At 34.8% G+C, this 23,444-nt stretch overlaps 1 protein-coding gene across 1 annotated transcript in view; it reads left to right on the top strand.

Annotated features, from left to right (window-relative positions):
• chm (CHM Rab escort protein) overlaps positions 1–23,444 on the top strand; it is a 107,564-nt gene that overhangs the window by 59,064 nt on the left and 25,056 nt on the right. Inside the window, 2 exon segments of the mRNA NM_203461.3 lie at positions 13,520–13,624; positions 17,543–17,606. Coding sequence (NP_982286.2) covers positions 13,520–13,624; positions 17,543–17,606 — 169 coding nt within the window.

The raw sequence follows: 23,444 nt of genomic DNA on the forward strand, positions 1-23,444 counted from the left end.
ACAGTTAACGTTATACCGTTCAGATCGTAACAGATTCATTCAAGCAGTGCGTGCAGGGCCGGTGAGCGCTCCGTGCTTTGGTCACTCAGTTATGTTATAAAAATCTATTTTCTTGTGATCACGAGATTTCGTTGAGACATATTTTCCTCACGCACGCATATTTATACTATTATTTTTTTGCTTGTTAGTTTGATTAGTGTTGATTTCAAATACAATAAATCTGTTTGTATAAAACTTGTAGTAACGGTGCTCATAATTGGTGGGTGCGACTAAATTTTGGCTGATGCGCCTAACTTTTTAAAGTTAGGAGCACCGGTGCTACCAAGCAAAAAGGTTAATTTCGAGCCCTGTATATATATATATATATATATATATATATAGAAAGAGAGAGAGAGAGAATGAAAGAGATTTTTATACAGTTTTTTTGTTTTGTACAAAAAAAATCCTATAAAGTATTTTTTAAAAATAATAAGAAGAATAATTCATTCTAATCTAAACAACTCAGAAAAAAAATATTATATACTTCGAAAGGATGAAATGACTAGTCTGAACTGGCTGCATATTATATACATTAGTAATGGTTAATCAACTCGTTTGCCCTTTTTAAATAATCTACACATTTTAATCTTGTAATTATTATAATTTTCTTAGAGTTTTTATTGTTTTGGTCATTTATTTTCTCATTAGCTGTATATTTTATTAAACTGATAATGCCAATGTATTACATATTTTATACATTTCTAAAATGCTTTGGCTTGCAAGTTTGCTTTGAACTTGCGAGCGAGAGTAGCAGACTTTACTTGTCAGTGCACATGGCTCTTGAATAGCATAAAAGTAAGAGAAATAGTCGATTTATTATTTGTTTTAACAATATTTTGACTTTGCCCCATTGAAAAGAAACAGTGTATGCTTTAACATTGTCATAATTAATATAATTACTGTTAAAAATTGTGTCACATATTGACCATTTTGAGGGATGTAAACAAAAACAGTGGTCCTGACATATTTCCTGTTTTACATTTTAAACTTCTACAGCTTCTGAGAGTCCAAAAAGTTCAACATTTTGATAAACAATGTTACAATAGCTATTATAGCATTATGTTATGATTAAATCACCTCTTGTTACTGATATGAAATAGTTTGACAACAAGCAAGAAATGTTCATGGGCCAATGACATTACCACATTGAATAATCTATAGTTAACTATTTATGTGATATAGGTAAATGGTGTGTCAATCCATTTACCACCACAAGTATATTTCAAACCTGTGGGAAGTGCTGATATATATATATATATATATATATATATATATATATATATATATATATATATATATATATATATATATATATATAAAACAACAACTTCCAACTCGTAAAACATTGAATTCAATTAGAAAAGTAGATTTACTTCCTCCTCTGGTTGATTCACATCACTGGAGTATCCCAAGGCTGATCAGAGCTCATTTGTGTACAGGGTGCTCAAAAACAAGGCCAAGAGATGGCGCACATGAGTGAATGGGGGAGTAGGGGGGGATATTCGGAATATAGATATGAAATTAATTTTCAGGGAGACAGCGGTACCAGCCCCCCTTAAGCAGCCGAGCTCGGAAGACAAATCACAGACTCTGCCACTTGGGCCGGCGATGAGTGATGCCGCTTTTTCCTCGTGGCCTTACCTCCACTAATTGATTTTCATCTGAAGACAAAAAAGCCCTCTGTTGCTGCCTCTTAAAAAATGAGAGTTCATCTCCCGTCTCCCTTGATTAATCTGTGCTGATAATGTGCGTCAGGCCCCACCAGAAAGGCCTTTAATGAGTTTCAAAGGTGGATTGTTGTCATAAACTAGGTTAGATCTAGGTTTTTTTCTCTCTTTATTCCTCTCTCATTCTTTGGCCTTCTCTTTGGCGATATATATTGAGTTTCTTTCATCTTGTTGGTGAGTGACCCAGGGGGGCTTGGAGTCCTCTCGATGTAGCGCACGGACACTTACACGTGTGATAGCGTTAGCTTATTACTGTTAAGATTGTGGCAAACCGTGTTGGTGCAGCAGCGCCCCATTTAGAACAATTTCCCTGCTGTTTATCAGAAATTGCTTTTAAGATAGTAGACTGACTTTCACTACCTGACAGAAGTCTTGTTGCCTATACAGGTTTTAGGAACAACAAATAATAACTTGACTCCTAGTTGGTCATTTGGTATCAGAAGTGGCTAATATGAAAGGCAAAGGCCTCTGGATTACACGTATTTAACCAAAATAAAATATGATCATGTCTTGATTTTTAATTATTTAATTAGAACAGTAAGGTCTGACTTCGCTTAGACAAAAGACTTGTCACTTAACAGAAATAATGTACAGTATAGAATATAAAGTCATGCTGCAGTGGAAAAAGATTTAATATTGTGTATGACTCCTTTGAGCTTGGACGACTGTATCTATACTTCTCTGCAATGACTCAAATAGCTTATTAATAATGGCTAAGAAAGCCTTCTTGCAAGACTACCAGAGTTCATCAAGATTCTTTGAATTCATCTCCAATGCCTCTTACTTCATCTTACCCCAGACATTCTCAATAATACTTATGTCTGATGACTGGGCTGGCCAATCCTAGAGCCCCTTTACCTTCTTTGGTTTCAGGAACTTTAATCTTGAGGCTGAATTATGAGAAGGAGCACTATCCTGCTAAAGAATTGGCCCACTCCTGTGGTTTGTAATGTAATGGGCAGAACAAATGTTTTGATACCTCAGGCTGATGTTGTTGCCATTCTCTCTGCAGATCTCTCGCACGCCCCCATACTGAATGTAACCCAAAAGCATGATTTTTCCTGTACCAAAATTGACTGATTTCTGTGAAAATCGTGGGTCCATGCAGGTTCCAATAGGTCTTCTGCAGCATTTGTGATGATTTGGATGCAGTTCAATAGATGATTCATCAGAAAAATCTACCTTCTGCCACTTTTCCAAATGATCAACTAGAAGTGATATTTGTTGCTCTTATAACTGGGATCAGCAACAAAAGAAGGGTAAAAATATTGCCTTTCTGATTCATTTCAATACATTTGATTGACCCTTTGCAAACCCTGCTTTTCAGGGAAATAGAGAATAATATTTGGAAAAATTACATATTGATTTCAGGCAGAGACAGACATAATAGTCTGCAATGTGCATGCAAGGGATATCTTCAGCATAACTCAAAATGAAAACCAATAAAACAAAAGATTTAAGTTATAGCCTACAAGTCTAGTGATGGGCAGTTTGATCACTCGAATATAAATAAAATGTTGCTTCTTTGGTTCCGTAACAAATGGTGGCATCTTCTTGAACAAGACGAAACTGTAACCAGTGTCTGCGGGGTCTTAAAGTATTAAAATTTGATAAATTAGTTTAGAAATATGTAAATTTATGTTTTAAATGTCTTGTACTATTCTACAAAATATTCAATTTTGTATAGTTCTTGAATACAATCAATAGTTGAATGCTAAAATTTGCCTTAATGTAATCTGTCAGTATTGGGGTGCAGTTTATGAAATCAATAAAATCTTGCTACTACTACAGTAGATCCTACGAGATTTGATGTCATGCTGCTTTGCTTACAGCAGTAACTGAAAAAATACTGTTATTTTATGTGCAACCTGCTGGAAAAGAGTTAATAAGCCTTTTTATTCAATATATGAATGTTTTCGTGTAGTGCAGGTGTGTTTTTGTTGCATAAATTCACAAAAACTAATTATAATTTTAATATTTTTAAATTATTAATCTATTTTAAATCACTGTTTGCCCACATTCATTTAATCTAATTTAAAAGTTGAATCTTTGTGTGGACTATGATGAAAGTGTAATTGTTGCCTCATCCCAGAAAACGTAACTATTTTGTGTTTTGTCAGTTTAGTGGCTAAATGTATAAGTTAGATAAATGTATAAGTAGATAAAAAGGAGGCGTGGCACCCAACCCCGCCCCTAAATCATACCAAATTGTATGAATGATATTGTACGATTTCATACGAATTAGCTCTAAATCAAAAAGTTTGGATTTCCAATTGTTGAGATTTTTTTTTTTTTTTGCGATGTTTTTTTTCTTCTAAATTTTAAAATATGAAATCGCGTGTGGAGAAAATATGGAGTCCTCGGGTAGTTTACTAAGAATTTTTTCATATTTAAACAATATTAAATTATTAAATTGAACACATTTTAATAAAATTAACATACAACCACCTTAATAAACTTCCAAATAAAAGCCACAATGCAAATAAATATTAAAATGTCACATAAATAATATTAACACAATTGTTGCATTAACATAGACAAATACATAATAATGATAATAATAATAATATTAATAAATTGCCAGGCTATATCACAGTGTATTATGGTTATGTAATAACCTTATATACAGCTATATGAAAAGAGAAATATAAAAAGGGTGGGATGTCATTCCTATTGTCAAATGTGCGTTAAGTGTCAAATACGAAAGTGAAAACATGCTGAAATATTACAGAGTGGTGTTTATCTGTTAGGATAAACTATAAAACCATCAATTACCATCCGATAATTTTTCCATATTTAAATTTTTTAATAATATTTAGGCCAATTGTTTTCTTCATTTCTGCACTGACAACCCGAAAGGGAGATGAACATTGATCTGCTTCATGATCTGACTGCAGTCTCGCATCAACTGGTATTTCTCTATATAATTTAAGCCTATAATGCATAATTGTAGCCAACATTGTTTTTTTTTTTTTTAATAGATAGATTCAATAGATTTCTGAGTTGTATATGTATATCATTTTTGTAAATTGTCAGTTGTATTTCAAACAAAGTTATGCTGAATAAAAAAATGTATGTATACAGTTATGTTTGACACATTGTTTAAAATACGTGGCTAGGAAATAGCTATTAACCTCTTTTTTTTGGTGTAGCCGCAGTAAAAATTTGAACCACGGGAAAAAATCCTTAGTGTTGAACCCTGTTTAACCAAATCAACTTACTTTTATTTCTATGGCACTATTTACAATGAAAAGTGGGTCAACAAAACAGTTTATCATATGAAAGACAAGTTTAGCCATTTTCACAGAATGACTTTGTACAAGTTAGTTGAATGATAAATCTGGTAGATAACATTAATAATTTGTTCGCCCAATATGCTTTTCGGATTGTTTATTCTCTCCTTTAGCAAGTCGTTTTTAAGAAGGTCAGTATTGATTTGTGACACCTGTCCCAAGATGCCTTCAAGCTGTTCTGGCTGTCAGTTCTACTTGAACGGCCCACCTGGAAGTTTTGCTTAAAACTTATCATGGCATACGAAAAACAACCACAATGACCTTAATTGATAATTAACCATAAGTTCTTCTTGATCGCCACCAACGGCATTAAGTATAAGACCCCCAATATAACCGGAGCACTTGGAAGTTTCAAGGCAAATTCATTCATCCGTAAAGTTATAGGAGGCACACTCTGGTGAGGTTGAGGGGTGAGAGCTGGCAGAGATCCAAACCACAGTGTCTGTCAGACCCTGGGCTCAGTCTATAAAGCATCGCCCGGAGTGTAGCGTGGACCATCCATGCCCTCTACCATTGGTGACCTGTGTGTAGTCAGCCCTGCGCTGGAGGTTAGCGCCATACATCATCCATGGAAAAAGTTTCATGAAGGTGAAAAAAAAAATAGCTGGCAAGGTGTCTGGCAGGCTGAACAATGATTTTAATTTCCCTGGCATCATAAATTACCGCCCTATGTCTGCTCTTATTACAGACATAAAGCTGAAAAGGGTAGAGCCAGATTAATAATGCAGCAGAGGATTACAGATCCTCAAATCCCACATGCCACTCTATGCTAAGAATGGTCCATCGATGTCCGGTTTGTTACAGACACGAAAAACAGAAAAATTCTTTGTCCAAGTTATTTTACAGGAATAAATATAACTTAAAATAGAAGTTCTAGTTGCAGGGAAAGCCACTTTTTATGTGAGAAATTACATTATGCTGTTGTCAAATGACTTATGGAATGGGGTAATAATGTGTCTAATAAGTGTTATATGTAGGAGCCAATCTTCTGAGGGAATTATTATTAATGAAAAATTATTAATTTATCACATTTGAGTGCATTTGGATTATATATATTTTTGCATTTTTAGCATTTTAAATGCAAAGTTTGCTTTAAAAAATTGTGGATGAAAATGTATATAAATAAATAAATGTAAATATATAAAATTATAATATATTTTAAATATATATATATATATATATATATATATATATATTTTTTTTTTTTTAAATATATATATATATATATATATATATATATATTTTTTTTTTTTTTTTTTTTCAAATATTGTTGTTTGCACAGAAAAATACATAATAATAATAATAATAATAACAACAACAACAATATTTTTTAAATATATATATATATATATATATATATATATATATATATATATATTCAAATATTGTTGTTGTTGTTGTTGTTATTATTATTATTATTATTATTATGTATTTTTCTGTGCAAATGCCACAATTATTTTAAAATTATATTGTAATATTTATATACATTGTATATTATGTACATTGTTTATTTGGCAATTTAATAAGGTTTTTGTATGTTTATTTAATTTATTTAAATGCGTTCAATTTGATAATTTAATATTGTTTAAATTTTAATAAACAGTAACGGCACTTTTATACACATATTCTGTGAGAGATTTTTACATATAGGCACAGGTTTTACATTACTTATATTTTAGCTTTTATTCTTAAGTTTACATTATTTTATTAAACTTTTAAAAACATTTATTTAATGAAATTGGTTTAGATTGCTAGTTTAGTAATATTTAATAGTTTTAGTTAACAACAACAGCACTGGTTTAAACGTATTATTTCATAGATTTCTTTTTGCTGGCAGCTGCTACAAATATTTATTCATAAAAAAAATAAACATTGTATTTTTATATATTTATTTATAGTTTTGATTATATATTCATATTTGCTTGGGCTTTAGACTGTGGGAAGTGTTGTTGTTAAGCTGTATGTATATATATATATGACGAAATAATTCATCAGTGTTTTTATATGTGTGTGTGTATATATATATATATACACACTTCACCTGAAAACACTTCCCACAGTTTAAAGCCCAAGCAAACATGAATATTTAATCAAAAGTACAAACAATTTAATATGAAAATAAATTATAAACATTTCGAAGAAAATTATTTAGTCTATAAATTAAACAAAATGTCTTAATTGAGCTAAAAGAGAAGGAAGATCGTTCCAGTCAAAAGGAGCTTTGTAATGAAAGGACCTACGGCCACTTTCTGTTGTAACTCTTGGAACAAAAAAGTAATTCAGTTGCGTATGTCGAAGAGGAACAAACTAAAATAAACGCATTTAAAAAGATGATATTGTCTGTTGAACTTAGGTTGAAGCAAACCAAAAGATTTGTGTAATATGCAATGATGGGTTCCATATGGACATCTTAAAACAAACTTACATAGAGAATTCAAAGTTTTAAATTTATATCAGAGATATTGTTATAAATAATATCAGCATAATAAATAATATTTATATGCTATTATAATATTTATTTATATTTTAGCATTACTTAACATTTTTTAAGTTTAATTTTACAATACTTTATAAAAAAAAATCATCGATTAATTAATTTTATTTGATTTAGATAAATAGTTTAATAATATTTTCAGTAGTTAAGCTCTGCTGTTCACTAAATTCTTTCTTTGATTTAAACCAATGGCGGACAATTTCATGCAATATTTACCCAGACAAATAAGCTTCTTGCTTGTATTATCCATCATGGCATCGTTCAGCATATGATCTGTTTAGCCTACACAAAACCACATTTGCAGAGTAGTATATAAAATTCAAATATGTTTTAACGCATGCATCGTTGAGTGCAAGGTTATCATGCTGATTGGTTCAGAGGCTGCTGACGTGGTTTATGAAGGTGATTTATGTACACTTATGATGATCTACATAGCTGACACTGGCCTTGGTTGCAAGTGAAACGGAATCATTAGCACTATTTCAGTGTTTTATGCACAGTGACAGAAGAAACTTATGCTCTTATATATAAAAACCCTTCCTGCAATGCTGCTAAAAATAAACAAATAAATCCTCTGTATTTCACTACAGTGAGTGGAAAAGTTTAGATTTATAATTACACTTCTAAGATCATCATTAAGCTATTTTAATAAAAATTAAAGTATTATTTGTATTATTACTTCTATTATTAATATTATTATTTTTTTTATTTTAGTTAATTATTTTATACATTTATAAAAATATCTCTGCCACCTCTATAATATATGAGGGGCCCTATCATACACCTGGCGCTATGTGGCACAAGAGTCGTTTTGACATTTTGCACCACGCTGTTTGAATAGTAAATGCATATGTGCGCCCATAGGCGTTCTGGTCTAAAAAGGAAGGCGTGTTGAGGCGCATTGCTGGCGCAATGCTATTTTGAGAAACTATAATAGATTTTTCAATAGACCAGAACGAAGCGGGTCTTTTGTCGAGCGCAGAGCACGTTAGTTGTGCGCCTCGCTTACACACTGCTTAATACACACATTATGTACAGCAATACGCAAATATTTTTACATGTGAAAAAGAATGAAAATAATAAGGATATATAGGATATAATAAGGACATTTATATAGGATATAAATATATAGGATTAAAATATTACAAAACATATTATTTTCTAGCCTACATAAATATAAAAACCATACTTTCATACCTTCTTCATCTCAGGGGCTTTTTCAGTTCATTCATACTGCATCATTATTAGCATTATTATTTATTATATCCATATTTATATTTTATTTATTAAAAACAAGCTTAGATTTGCCCACTAGTCAGGTTTTCGACCATATGGGGCACAGCATGTGTATTTGGATATAACTCAGGTTTTTGACCACACTTTGTTATTATTGTTCATTTATTCGTTTGCTGAAAATTAGAACTGAATTTAGAAATAGTTTTAAAGCAACTCTTTGCGCTTAACAAACGAAATAATTATTTATAAGCTAATTGATATCTGTGCGTACAAGGTTTTCCTATCCACAAGAGCAAAAGTGAAACTAGATTATGAGAGGCCTTCTCTCTCATTCTCGCGCTGCAGATGCTCTGTTTAACTGTTTTTCTTGCTAGTGAAACGCTCAGTCGTCATGTAAATAGCAAATGTGCCATGGCGCGACGCAACTGACTCTTAAAGGGAATGGGAGATGAGACTCTGATTGGTTTATTCTCAAAACACACCCATAACTCATAAAGAGTATAAGCTCAATCCTGTTAGTCCATGCACTGTGGCGCAGAGCATATTTTTCCTTCCTTAAAAAACCAAAAGTGGATTCGGACACACCCTTAATGCTTTTGTGCTCTGCGCTTTAGACTTTGCGCATAGATTGCTAAAATAGGGCCCAATGATTTGGAATTTAGTACTATATCTTTTGATTATGAAAATTGCCACCATCTCTCAAAAGTCTTATGTTTCAATATTTTTGCAGCTGAAATTTTCAATACTCAATGTAAAATCATGATTTCTAAAAACTGCAAAAAATATTATTTAATAATTATTATTTAATAATATTATTTTAAAACTAATGTTATGATATTGAAGTATTTTATAATTCTTATAATTTTATTTAATACGTATAATAATTATTATAATACAAAAAAATAATAGCAATACTTATTATTAGTATTATAGTTTCCAGTATTATTGTTGTTATTAATATTAGTAGTGTTGTATTTTTTTTTTTTGTACACACATTTCTGTCTTTCATATAAAACGAAATAATTCATCAGTGTTTTAATTAGGCGTGATAATAATTAAAAAATGCTCAGAATAACACATAACTATATAGTTTTTAACACATATGGTGATTTGAGGCCAACTGACCTGAATTCTCCCTAATGTAATAATCCTACAGCATAAGATTGACCAACCACTTTAGTCTGTTTGCCTAAAACATTTTACACTGTCCAGATTCTTTCACTAAGTCTCCTGCTGTCATTTACGTAAATAAGTAGTTTGTTCGCTTGATTTGGTAGCAGCTTTATGTGAGAAAGTGAGCAACCTACTACGGTTGCGCCCAGGTGTGTTAGGTTTGCGAAACGTATCCCATATTGCTTTCTTTCACCCCATTGGCCGACGATTGATTGGAAACCCTCCGCTTCCTCTGCTAGTTCCTCCAAGTAAATAAATCTTCATTTACATAAACAGATCTGTCCTGCAGTCAATCTGGGCGTCGGGGGGAGGAGTATTATTTTCAGGCCTGACTTTTCGTCGGGGGAGGGAGACGCTCTCTTGCCCCTTTATTGTGTTGTGAAAGTCCATTTCAAGGATGTCACCCCCAGCCCATTAGTTTGGATAATGAGCCCTATAAAGCACATTTATAACTCTTGACATAACAAGCCAACAGATTCTCCTCTGTTCCTCCTTTTTCTCTCTCGCTCGCTCGCTTTCTTTCTTTCTTTTTTCTTTTTTTTTCTCGGTTGTAGAGATTAAAGGAGGAAAGGTCAAACATGTGCCCATAAGCCAGTGGTTTACAACTGGTTTTGCTCCAGAAGTTAGATTTTGCATTTCGATATCAAGTGATGAACTGACATGCTACCAGAATGATCAATCAATCATCAATCAAATGCGAAAACTTTCTATTGAAATTTTCTATTGAATTTATTAATGTTTTCATGAACCACATACACTCACCGGCCATTTTATTAGGGACACCTTACTAGTGCCAGGTTGGACCACCATTTGACCTCAGAACTGCCTTAATCCCACACCATTAAGGCTGATTTATACTTCTGCGTCAAACGCCGGTGTATGCTACGGCCCTGACGTATAGCCCTTCGCAGTGGCCGTCGGTGTTGCTGACGTGCACCTCTCAAAAATTGTAACTACACGTCGCGTAGCGCAAGCTCTGTGGTCGGCTTGGTAGCGCTGCCGAGTCTGGGCGGGATCGAGAGCCGCGCGAATGGTGCGAGCTGGACGCGAGCCCAATGGAGCGATTATTTACAAGTGTGGAGTCCTGTGAAGGAGCTCCTGATGGAAAGTTTTGTTTTGTTTTTACCTCATAGTTAAAGTTGTTGCACGTCCGCCAGTTCCTGCCTCAAAATGAGCGAGTTTGAGCCACTTGTACATCCAGGAAGTGTTCAGGAAAAGCAAAACAGCAGAGAAGAAACTCGAAACAGGAACAATAACACCTCTCTGCCAACTAGCGTTTCGGAAGTGTTAATTCAGACCAACAGAGACAGCGCGCAGAAGTATAAATGCACAGCTACGCGCGTTTGCATGCGCCGTGGGTCACGCCGGTCACTTGACACAGAAGTATAAACCAGGCTTTACACCACCACCAGCAGCCTGAAACGTTGATACAAAGCAGGATGGATTCAAGCTTTCATGTTGTTGATTACAAATTCCAAATTCAGTTAGACCCTACTATCTGAAAGTCGCAGCTGAAATTGAGACTCATCAGACTAGGCAACGTTTTTCCAATCTTCTATTTGCTAATTTTGGTAAGCCTGAGTGAATTCTAGCCTCAGTTTCCTGTTCTTAGCTGACCGCTATGGTCCTCTGGAGCTGTAGCCCATCCCCCTCAAGGTTGGACATGTTTTGCGTTCAGAGATGCTCTTCTGCATACCTTGATTGTAACAAGTGATTATTTGAGCTACTGTTGCCTTCCTATCAGCTCAAACCAGTCTGGCCATTCTCCTGTGGCATCAACAAGGCACTTGCGCTCACTGAACTGCCATGGTATTGCTTAATATTTAAAAAATAAACACAATATTTTGCCTAATACTTAACAATAAAATAAAAAGTCTAAATATGGGTAGGCGGTATGACCAAAATTGTATTTCGCTGAAGGGCTGCTTGATTTTGGGAAAAATCATAATTACGATTATTTAAAGATACCATATACTGCATTGATTCATTAAGTTGAATTGTTCTCTGATATCTACATTGTAGGTAATCGGCTTAGGTAAATTCTCCAGAAATGGTTTTATATGCGCACTTATTACTCCTTAAAATACCCCTAAAATCAGAAAGTCCTTATTGACCATATTTAGATGGGTCAAGAATATTAATGAACTCTGCTCGGCTGCGGATCTCTGCTCTATCTCTCTCGCTCTCAAACACAGACCATGATGTACTCTAAACCTGCAAAACCATCATAATTCATTTGCCAATATTTAACAAACATAGTTAAAATATAAATATAAAAAAATAAACAAATGGAGAGGTTTATTTTAGCTTGGAGTGAGTGAGCTGTCTTTAATAAACCACCAGACAAAGTAACCTATTCTTCTCCCGATTTATTGTTCTTCAAATATTTTCAGACTTTTATACCTTTTTTTTTCTTTTTTTTTTTTTACAAAAAAGAGGGGGGGGGGGTCAATAAAGAATAGAATAATCATGTCATCAGAAGCAACAGCTGTTACATCATTCTTTTAGTTATGTCTTTTTATGACAGATATACAATTACGCTATTGATAGAATTTATAATCCTTATGTGTCCTCGCAACCAGAAATAAAAAGGAGAAAGAGGTATAATGAATAGAACCACAATACGAACAGGATTTAATATAAGTACATATGGTATAGCAGATTTAACTTTACAATGCAAAATATAAACATGCGACATGTCATACTCATTCCAAAGTACTTCATATTTATGTATGCACTATTCATTCAAAATTTTATTTTATGTAATAACCATTTTTATATTAAATTCTTTTTATGATATGATAATTTTTATCAAATTTATACATAGTTTTTTCTCAGAGAAAAGGTCTTTTTTTCTATATTAAACACATCTTTTGCAATCACTGTCCTGTTTGTTTGTGAAAAGTGTAAATTTGCAGGTCAATGAGATTTTTTAATATCCCATAAATGTTACCTTTTCACAATAAATTGAAATCAGACTTGTGATTTTAGGACCCCAACTGATGCTTCATACCTAAAACTAACTAACTAATTAAAATTTGTATGATTGGTGTCATAGTCAGTAAGTTGATCTTTTTTTTCTGATTTATTTATTTTATTGTTACATATTTTCCTAGTCTGTTTGGACTCCACAACATTAAATCTAAATAACAGGTAAAATCCATTCAGAGCTTGTGAATTAACCATGGCCACTTATTTACATGTCACGGTATACATGGAATAAAAAAAAATTATTACCGTTGACAATTTATTCCGTGGTAGCTATATATAATGTCATACCTACCAGTATTAATTCCAAAGCACCACGTCCAATGGTGACACGCATGAACCTACAAGTCATTCTCTTTAAAATAAGTTTTTAGAAGTAACCACCTCACCCTCGAAAAATGAGACAGCTAATATATGATGATCTAGTGTTTAATATTTTATCTTCACATCATAATCTGACCATCACCTCACCCTTTTGTGATTAAAGTTGGCTGTGGGGGAAAAGAAAGCTGATTTGGGTCATGGATTTTTTTTTATCTTGATGCCTTTTCTGTATTCTTACATTTTAGAGTTAAAGCAGTGATTGATACACGTGGCCAGAAGATCGGCTGCAGTCATTTTGTGGTTGAAGATTCCTACATCAGAGAGGAGCAAAGAGAGAGCATCGATTACAGGTAAAAAACTATGCAAAAAATTGACATTACTATTCGTTATTGTAATTAAAGACACAATATCTAAGATTTTTGTATCAAAATGCAAATGCCAATTAAACAGTGTTATATATTTTGCAGTCCCAAATGTTTCAAATGATGTACAAATCCAAATAAATAAGACATTTTAAATGGTTACATGGACTGCATCGCCATGTGAACAAAATCAACCCTTTGACGCGTATAATTAAACCAGTGTGATCAGTCTAGGCTGGTCCCTGAAGCCTATGATCACACCGGTGTGATTACAACATTCAGAAAGTACATCATGAACTTTAAAGAGATAAAAAAGATGCATACCCTGCTTGTCATATATCAAAATTTATCAGTGTCTTTAAACAAAAAGCCTTTATTTAGGTTTCAGACTTTAAAATATCCTAACTACTAGCAAAACATAACATTTAAGGTCAGTAAAATAAACGCTGATGTCTATGGAGATGGAAATAATAATTATTTTTAAATATAACTGGACGATGTGCTTTATTTAAGTAAGATACACACTGTTTATGTTACTAGAACATTTACACTATTCCTCTCCCAGTTAAACAGACAGTACCTTTCATCTAGTTCTGAAGAAAATAATTAATAAACATGTTGTAAATCCAGCAGTTCCGATTTCTCCTGCAGCATAGACTAACTACCTGCCATGTATCAAATAATATGATCATTATTAATCTGTTTATAAGAATATATAGAATACATATTTGAGAATCGAAATACCAGATATTTGACAATAAAATAAAAAAAAAGAAACAAAGCACGATATACTGTATGGATCAGTCATTGGGGCTATGGTGTGTCACTTGATGTATCACCATGGAAACTTTTAAAGTGATCTATTGTTAATAACAGTCACAATAAAAAACTCAGAAGAGTCAGATGGAGTATTTAGAACTTATGTATGATATAGGTATTGCACTCTCCATTTTCATTTTGTATTTATAGAAAACATCAGCAATTGCTTCAGTGGTCTCATTTTGCATATTGATATTGGTATGATATTGAATGATAATATTACATGATATTAGGTGCTGAAGCACTGGGCGCAAAAGCATTAAGGACATGTCCAAATCCACTTTTGCTTTTTTTAAAGAAGCAAAAATACGCTCTGCGGCGCATGGTCTAACAGGGTTGAGCTTATACTCTTAATAAGTATGGGTGTGTTTTGAGCATAAACCAATCAGAGTCTCATCTCCCATTCCCTTTAAAAGTCGGTTGTGCTGCGCCATGGTGCATTTGCTATTTACATGGTGGACTTTGTAAGTGGAAAACATGCACACATCACTAGAGAGAAAAAACAGTTAAACAGACTATCTGCAGCGCAAGGATAGAATGAGCCTCTTCCAATCGGCCTTTACTTTCACTTTCTCTTTCTCTCTTTTGAGGATAAGGAAATGTGTTGTACGCACAGACATTAGCCTACGTAATTAATTTTGTTTGTTAAGTGCAAAGATTTGTTTTTAATACTATTTCTATATTCAGATCTATCAGTTTCAGTTTTATCCATATACACATGCAATGCCACATATGGTGCAAAACCTGACAGGTGGACAAATGTAAGCTTGTTTTTAATAAAACAAATATAAATATGCATATAATAAATAATACTAATAATAATATTAACATTATACAAAAGCAAATTGTCATGAATAACTAAAAAAAAAAAGCCTTTGAAGGTTTGGGAATTAAAGAAGAAGGCATGAAGACAGGGGTTTTTATATTTATTTAGAAAGTAATACATTTTAAAATATTTTATTCCTTAAATGTTTTTTTCATTTGTAAAGATATTTGTGTATTGCTGTTCATCCTGTGTGTTTTAGGCAATGTGTAAGTGAGGCGCACAACTGAAGCTGGTCTATTGTACAGTCTATTTTAGTTCCTCAAATTAGCAACGTGCCAACAATGTGCCTTAACACACCTCTTTTCCGGACTGAAATAAATTTTCTATTGAAACAACTTGGTGGAAAACGGGCAAATCAAGGTTGCGTTGGTCTGAATATAGCAACAAGTTGGGGCAAACAGGTCTTGCGCCTTATTGCGCGGGGTGTATGATAGGGCTCTTTAGCTCATCTATCAACATGATATCTGTATAGAGTCCCATAGGATGTGATGAAGACGAACACTCCCATGATTCCACACTCAGTCAATACATCATCAAATTACTCCTTTGTCTGTTGTGATTATGTGCCGTCTAGTGGAAAAAATGACATACTGTGCCTTTAAAGAGAAACTGTCATTTTGTACATAAAAGCCATATATTGTTTTTCTGATCTAAAGTGTCTATAATCTTCAGTGTTTACATTTCACATTCTATAATCAGTGTTCTGAATAAGGTTGACTTTCCAGTTAAAGTTACGAGAATATCTGTATAATTGCTGAAGCGTATGACATGAAATGCAAAATCAGATGTTTTTAAATAGTGTTCATACGGCACAAAATTCCATATTATCAAAATACAATATATAGTAATAAATGCCACCAAAACTATCATAAAATCCTTATAAAAGCAGTCCATATGATTAGTCCACTGCATAATCTGTCACCATGATATAAATAAAAATAAACAAATTGCCTGTTTGTCATTGTTTCAAACCTTTATAATTATATTTCATCTGGGAAACACAACAGGTGTGGAAGAATTATCAGTGAAAGCATGTACACTACCTGACAAAAGTCTTGTCGCCTATCCAAATTTTAGGAACAACAAATTATAACTTATCAGAAGTGGCTTATATGAAAGGCAAAAGCCTCTAGATTACACTTATTTTACCCAAATAAAATATGATCATGCTTTGATTTTTACTTATTTAATTAGAACAGTAAGGTCTGACTTTGCTTAGACAAAAGTCTTGTCACTTAACAGAAATAATGTACAGTATAGAATATAAAGTCATGCTGCAGTGGAAAAAGATTTAATATTGTGTATGACTCTCATGAGCTTGGACGACTGCATCCATACATCTCTGCAATGACTCAAACAAATTTGAAACTTTGAACTTTGGCAAAGAAAGGGTTCTTGCAGGACTCCCAGAGTTCATCAAGATTCTTTAGATTCTTATTTAATTCCTTATACTTCATTTTACCCCAGACCTGCTCAAAATTGTCCATATCTGGTGACTGGGCTGGCCAATCTTGGAGCACCTTGACCTTATTTGCTTTCAGGAACTTTGATGTGGAGGCTGATGATAAGGAGGGCTATCCTGCTGAAGAATTGACCTTCTCCTGTGGTTTGTAATGTAATGGGCAGAACAAATGTCTTTTTTCCTCAGGTTGTTGATGTTGCCATCCACTCTGCAGATCTCTCGCATGCCCCCATACTGAATGTAACCCCAAACCATGACTTTTCCTTCACCAAACTTGACTGATATCTATAAAAATCTTGGGTCATGCCAGTTCCAATAGGTTTTCTGCAGTATTAATGATGATTCTGATGCAGCTTAACAAATGATTCATCTGAAAAGTCGACCTTCTACCACTTTTTCAAATGATCAACAAGAAGTTGTTATTTGTTACTCTTACAACTGGGATAGACGACAAGACTTTTGTAAGGTAGTGTTGTATCGAACACATGCCCATACTTGCAAGGTTAGTGATGCCAATTCTCACTGGGTTGTGAGTTTCACAAACCAAATCCATTATGCCAGACACACAAAAAAGTGTTCTACAGGTTCATAAATGATATGAGAGAAGATTTTTGGATGGTCTGTTCATTGCGATTACTGTAAATTGAAAAAGCGATGTGTGATTAGGGTCATTTAGAATTTTCTTATTTCAGATAATATGATTCATTATATATGCTCTCTGCCTGTAATCATTCTTGTTCTTATTCACCTTTTCTTTTTTGAGGATTTTAATTCCAAATCTGTTTCATCGATTTCACAGGCAGATATCTCGAGCAGTGTTAATCACAGACAGATCTGTGCTGCCTTCAGAATCTGACCAGCAGGTATAAAGCACCATTTCTTGTTTCTTTTTAATGTATGTAGTTGTCTGTTCATTTGTTCCTTTTTTCATAACCCCCCCCCCCCCCCCTCTTTTATTTCATTTAATTGTTGTTAATTAAATTGTTAATTGTCATTTAACTGTTGTTGTAACAAATTTAATCTGTGATTTATGAGCCTGGACAACCAAACCATGTTTTTTTTTATCTTATGTTGCATGGCTATATTTTTGATGAATAGCCAAAATTATGTTTTATGGTTCTATATTTATTTTTCATGCCAAAGATCATTAGGATTAAGATCATCTTAAATGAAAATTTTGATTATGTACTACTGCTAAATATGTAAATATTTATCAAAAATTATTAGGAATGTGCATTGCTAAGCATTTTATATATGTACACTCACTGGCCCCTTTGTTAGGTACACCTTACTAGTACTGGGTTGGACCCCCTTTTGTCCTCAGAACTGCCTTAATCCTCCATGGCATAAATTTAACAAGGTACTGGAAATATTTCTCAGAGATGTTGGTCCATATTGATGTGATAGCATCACACAGTTTCTGCAGATTTGTCAACTGCACATCCATGATGCAAATACCCAGTTCCATCACAATCCAAAGGTGCTCTATTGGACCGAGATCTGGTGACTGTGGAGGCCATTTGAGTACAGTGAACTCAATGCTATGTTCAAGAAACCAGTTTGAGATGATTAGCACTTTATGACATGGTGCATTATCCTGCTGGAAGTAGCCATCAGAAGATGGGTACACTGTGGTCATAAAGGGATGGACATGGTCAGCAGCAATACAAGGCTGTCGCGTTGACACAATTCTCAATTGGTACTAATGGGCCTAAAGTGTGCCTAGAAAACATCGCCCACACCATTACACCACCACCAGCCTAAACCCTTGATACAAGGCAGGATGGATCCATGCTTTCACATTGTTGACACCAAATTTTGACCCTAGCATCAGAATGTCGCAGCAGAAATTGGGTCTCGTCAGACCAGGCAACATTTTTCCAATCTTCTATTTTCCCATTTTGGTGAGTCTGTGTAAATTGCAGCCTTAGTTTATTGTTCTTGGCTAACAGGAGTGGCACCCGGTGTGGTCTTCTGCTGCTGTAGCCCATCTGCCTCAAGGTTGGACGTGTGTTGGATGCTCGGTTTGAACTGCAGCAGATTGTCTTGACCACATCTACATACCTAAATGCATTGAGTTGCTGCCATGTGATTGGCTAATTACAAATTTGCGTTAACAAGCAGTTGGACAGGTGTACCTAATAAAGAGGCCGGTGTGTAGACAACTTTACAAGGTGATTTTCTCAATATTTAGATTTTTTTTTAAAACCTCCAATTTTCAAATAGTTGTATCTAAAGTTCATTCTTGAAAATATCCAATGTCACATTTGTTATCATTTTTTTTTTCATTTTATTAATTCACATTTTTATTATTTTTGTTCATCCTTTTGGTTCATTCTGTTGGTTATGTCTGTCTTTCTCTCTCTCTCTCTCCCTCCCTCCCTCCCTCCCTCTCGCTATCTGCCTTTCCTTTTAATGCTTTCTTGCATATCCACATGCGCATTTTAAGGGCATTGACCCATCTCCGCTGTGTGTGTGTGTTTGTGCGGTGCGTTTCTTGCCAGCCTTGCACTTTTGCTTTTCAACTTGTATTGCATTACATCTTTTTTATGCCGCACATCACATTTCGATGGATACTTGGGACACGTCCAAGATTTGGCAGGCATAGAAGCAACAAAACATCAGAGCCGATTTGTGGGATCGTTACAATAGTTCTGACATCCCGTTCTTGAGCGTAACGTTCCAAAGTGAATTACAAGAGGCAAAAAATAACTGGTTCAATGAAAGGACAGTAATTCTGTTTGCTTTTACTGGTTTAGAATTGAATAAATAAATCGCTCTGTTTTGAGATGGATAGTGACACGCGGGCGTCTTCTTAGGCTAATTTGAGTGCTGTCCACCAGAGTACGGCAATAAGCGAGCATACCTTTTGAATCTCAGCCCAATTTGCTCCCCGTCAGGAATCCGTGCTTGAATATTCAAAGCAGATCAGGAGAGGAAGGAAAAGTGGGTGTAATTTATGCTCATTAGCCTCGGCGAACAGAAATTAATATCAGTGTCTTGACACAGTGTGGAAATGGAATATTACATGACTGTGCGTGACAAAACGTAATTAAATATTCAGGTTGGTTTTAATTAGCCGCTCGTCCTTTGGAATGACAGTCGCCAAACGAGTGTTCGGTCAACGCTTACTCTTTCACACTTTCTGTGTGTTGTCTTCTCACACTTAGACTTGAATTTACTAGCAGTTTTAACCCAACAACTGTGTATAAACATTGTCTGGAGTGCAATAGAGGGATTATAAAGATCCTGTATTGAGGCGTATTTAACATCGCTTTATATAAAAGGCTTTTTGGTAATGGCAGCTTAACGACACCTCTCATATAAAGAATAAAGTCACATTCAAAAGAGTGTAAAAATCTTTGGTTTTGTGGGTCTCGTCTATCAAATCTGATCTTTATTTTGTATTCTCTATTGGATTCAAGTCAGGTAATTGGCTGGGCCATTCCACAGCTTGATTTTCTTTCTATGAAAGCATTTGAGCGGTTACTTTGCTGTGTTTTGAATCGTTGTCTTGCTAAAATGTCCTCCCTGGATTCATCTGCATCATCCTTCTAATGTAGATGTTGGATCGAAGCAGCTAATATTAATTTACAATGAGGAAGGCCAGAGGGTTTCTGAATAACTATTGAGAGATTTCAGCTGCTGTCTGGTCTTTCACTGCCTTTCTACACCTTCCTTTCTTTATGTGCTCAATACTTATTTCATTCGTTGTTTCATTTTATTGCGCATAACTTAATTTGTAAACTTATTACATTTGTTTTCTTTCCATATGTGGATTTCTTTGGTTGTTACCAACATCTGGTGAAAATTTCAAGTCAACAGCACCTTTGTTTTAATGTTTTCTAAGAAAAATGGTGTTTCCCGATGTATATTTATGAACACACTTGTTTGTAGAGCAAGTAGTTCTATTATTTTGTGTCGTTGATTATGCCTAGTCATTTCTCCCATACCCAAAGTCATTTCAAGTCATTTCTCACATACCCGACTGAATCAGAAGTTCCAAAACAATCGCAAAAATGAATCCGCATTGCACAATAAGGTTAATACAGCCTTCAAAACATGTAGCTTGTGTTGCTTTGTCCTCCCTGCTCTATAATTTGACATACTATCTCAGTATTTGCTTAAAACACAGGTTTCAAACTCAGTTCCTAGTGGGCCGCAGCTCTGCACAGTTTAGTTCCAACCCTAATTAAACACCTGATCAAACTAATCGGGTCCTTCAGGCTTGTTTAAAACTGACAGTGTGTTGAAGCAAGGTTGGAACTAAACTATGAAGAGCAGCGGCCCTTCAGGAACTGAGTTTGACACCCATGGCTTTAAGGAATAGTTCACCCAAAAATATGAATTAAAATGACCCTATAATTTAATAACCTTTAAGCCATCGACAATGTATATTTTTTCTTTCAGATTAACACGTTCGGAGAAGTTTTACATTTTATTCTGCCTCTTCCATGCTAATGGTGTTGTGTAGTGACTTTTATTTAGAAGCTTTTAAAAGTGCTTAAATCTTTCGTATATATGTAGTCAGGTTTTATTGTCAATAATATTATTAAATTAGATGCAATAGTTCTTATGATTTTATGTACAAAACGTTTTGTAAAGTAATAATTATCTTGGTAGATAAATTAAATGATAGACTTTGTTTACTAAACAAGTGTTTCTTATTGAATTTGCATTGTAAAGCTTAAACCTTTTCTATGTTTCTTTATTTAATTTGTTAAGCTTTTAGTTACCTTACTCTCGTAATCATTCCACATACATCTGGAGATTTTTACAACATTCTGCACAGAAATAGTAAAAAATGTCTGCAGATTCTGTCTGGCCCTCACATGCAATAACCCTCTGGCGGTGTGTGGTTTAGTTCAATGAAGTAAATTTAGTTTAATTAGTTTCGTTTAACGCTCATTTAATTTAGTTTAATGTATAGATGATCAGTGATGACTAATATATGCTATTTTAGATGCTTTAAAATAAAATCAACTAGCCAACAACATTATACACCATGAAAGAGCCAAGAAAAAATCTGAAAGGAGAAAGTCATACACATCAAGGATGGCTTGAAGGTGGTTAAATGAAGATCTAAATTGAGCTCAGGTACATTCTGTTTCCACTGATAGTTCTTGAGATGTTTCAGCAGCTTAATTAGAGTTTACCTGTGGTAAATTTAGTTGATTGGACATGATTTGAAAAGGCATACACCTGTCTATATAAGGTCCCAGGGTTTGCAGTGCATGTCAAAGCACAAAACAAGCATGAAGACAAAGGAGTTCTCTCTAGACCTCCGAGACAGGATCGTCTCAAGGCACAAGGCTGGGGAAGGTTACAAAAATTTTTTTTGCTGCTCTGACAGTACCAATGAGCACAGCGGCCTCCATCATCCATAAGTGGAAGATGTTTGGAACCACCCGGACTCTTCCTCGAGCTGGCCAACCATCTAAGCTGAGTGATTGGGGGAGAAGGGCCTTAGTCAGAGAGATGATCAATAACCCGATGGTCACTCTGTGTGAGCCCTAGCGTTCTTCTGTGGAGAGAGAAGAACCTTACAGGAGGACAATCATCTGTGCAGCAATACACCAATCAGGCCTGTATGGTCGAGTGGCCAGACAGAAGTCACTCCCCACCTGGAATTTGCTAAAAGGCATCTGAAGGACTCTCAGACCATAAGAAACTAAATTCTCTGGTCTGATGAGACTAAGCTTAAATTCTTTGGAGTGAATGCCGGACGTAACGTTTGGAGAAAACCAGACACCACTCATCGCCAGTCTAATATCATTCCTACAGTGAAGCATGGTGGTGGCAGCATCATGCTGTGGGCATGTTTTTCAGCAACAGGAACTGTAAGACTTGTCAGGATAGAGGGAAAGATGAATGCAGCAATGTAGAGACATCCTGAATGAAAACCTGCTTCACAGTGCTCTTGTTCTCAGACTGCGGGGACGGTTCATCTTCCAGCAGGACAATGACCTAAAGCACACGGCCAAATTATCAATGGAGTGGCTTCACAACAACTCTGTGAATGGCCTTGAGAGGCCCCGCCAATGCCCAGCCCTAAATCCAATTGAACATCTCTGGAGAGATCTGAAAATGGCTGTACACCGTCGCTTCCCATCTAACCTGATATAGCTTGAGAGGTACAGCAAAGAGTAACGTCTGTTTTACACCGCAAGCGTCAGCGGCGCGTGAGCAGAGCGTGAGCAGCGCGTATGTCGAGCAGTAGCAGCACGCAGGCGTTTGCCTTTCACACCAGCTGCGTCTGCAGCGCGCAGCTCTTCGGCAGCTGCTGCAGAGATCAACCTATCTCTGTCTATTCTATCTAGTTACCCATGTCTCTCTATATACAAATAGACTTTTTAAACTTTTCATCTGCACCAAGGCCCCTCCTATGCTGTTTCTTTAACCTGCAAATGTTTATTTTACAAATTTTATAGATCAAATAGTACTGTATGCTTTTCAAGCTAACTTATATGAGAAGTGTCTACAGTCAGAGGACAATCGCCTGTGATATCATGTCATTTGTTTTTTGATTATCAGGTTGCTGTAGACCTAGTTATAATCATATTTATACAATATAGTTATAATGATATTTATACATGATCAAACTAGTGTTACTTTTTCCGCTTCAGTGATGTCCAGCGGCAGAATAACAGCTCGTTAATTCATGCTCGTGCAGAGGATGAGACGGACAAAAGTAACCAATG

The sequence above is a fragment of the Danio rerio genome, chromosome 21 (assembly GCF_052040795.2).
Source record: "Danio rerio strain M-AB ecotype USA chromosome 21, GRCz13ab, whole genome shotgun sequence".
NCBI lineage: Eukaryota > Metazoa > Chordata > Actinopteri > Cypriniformes > Danionidae > Danio > Danio rerio.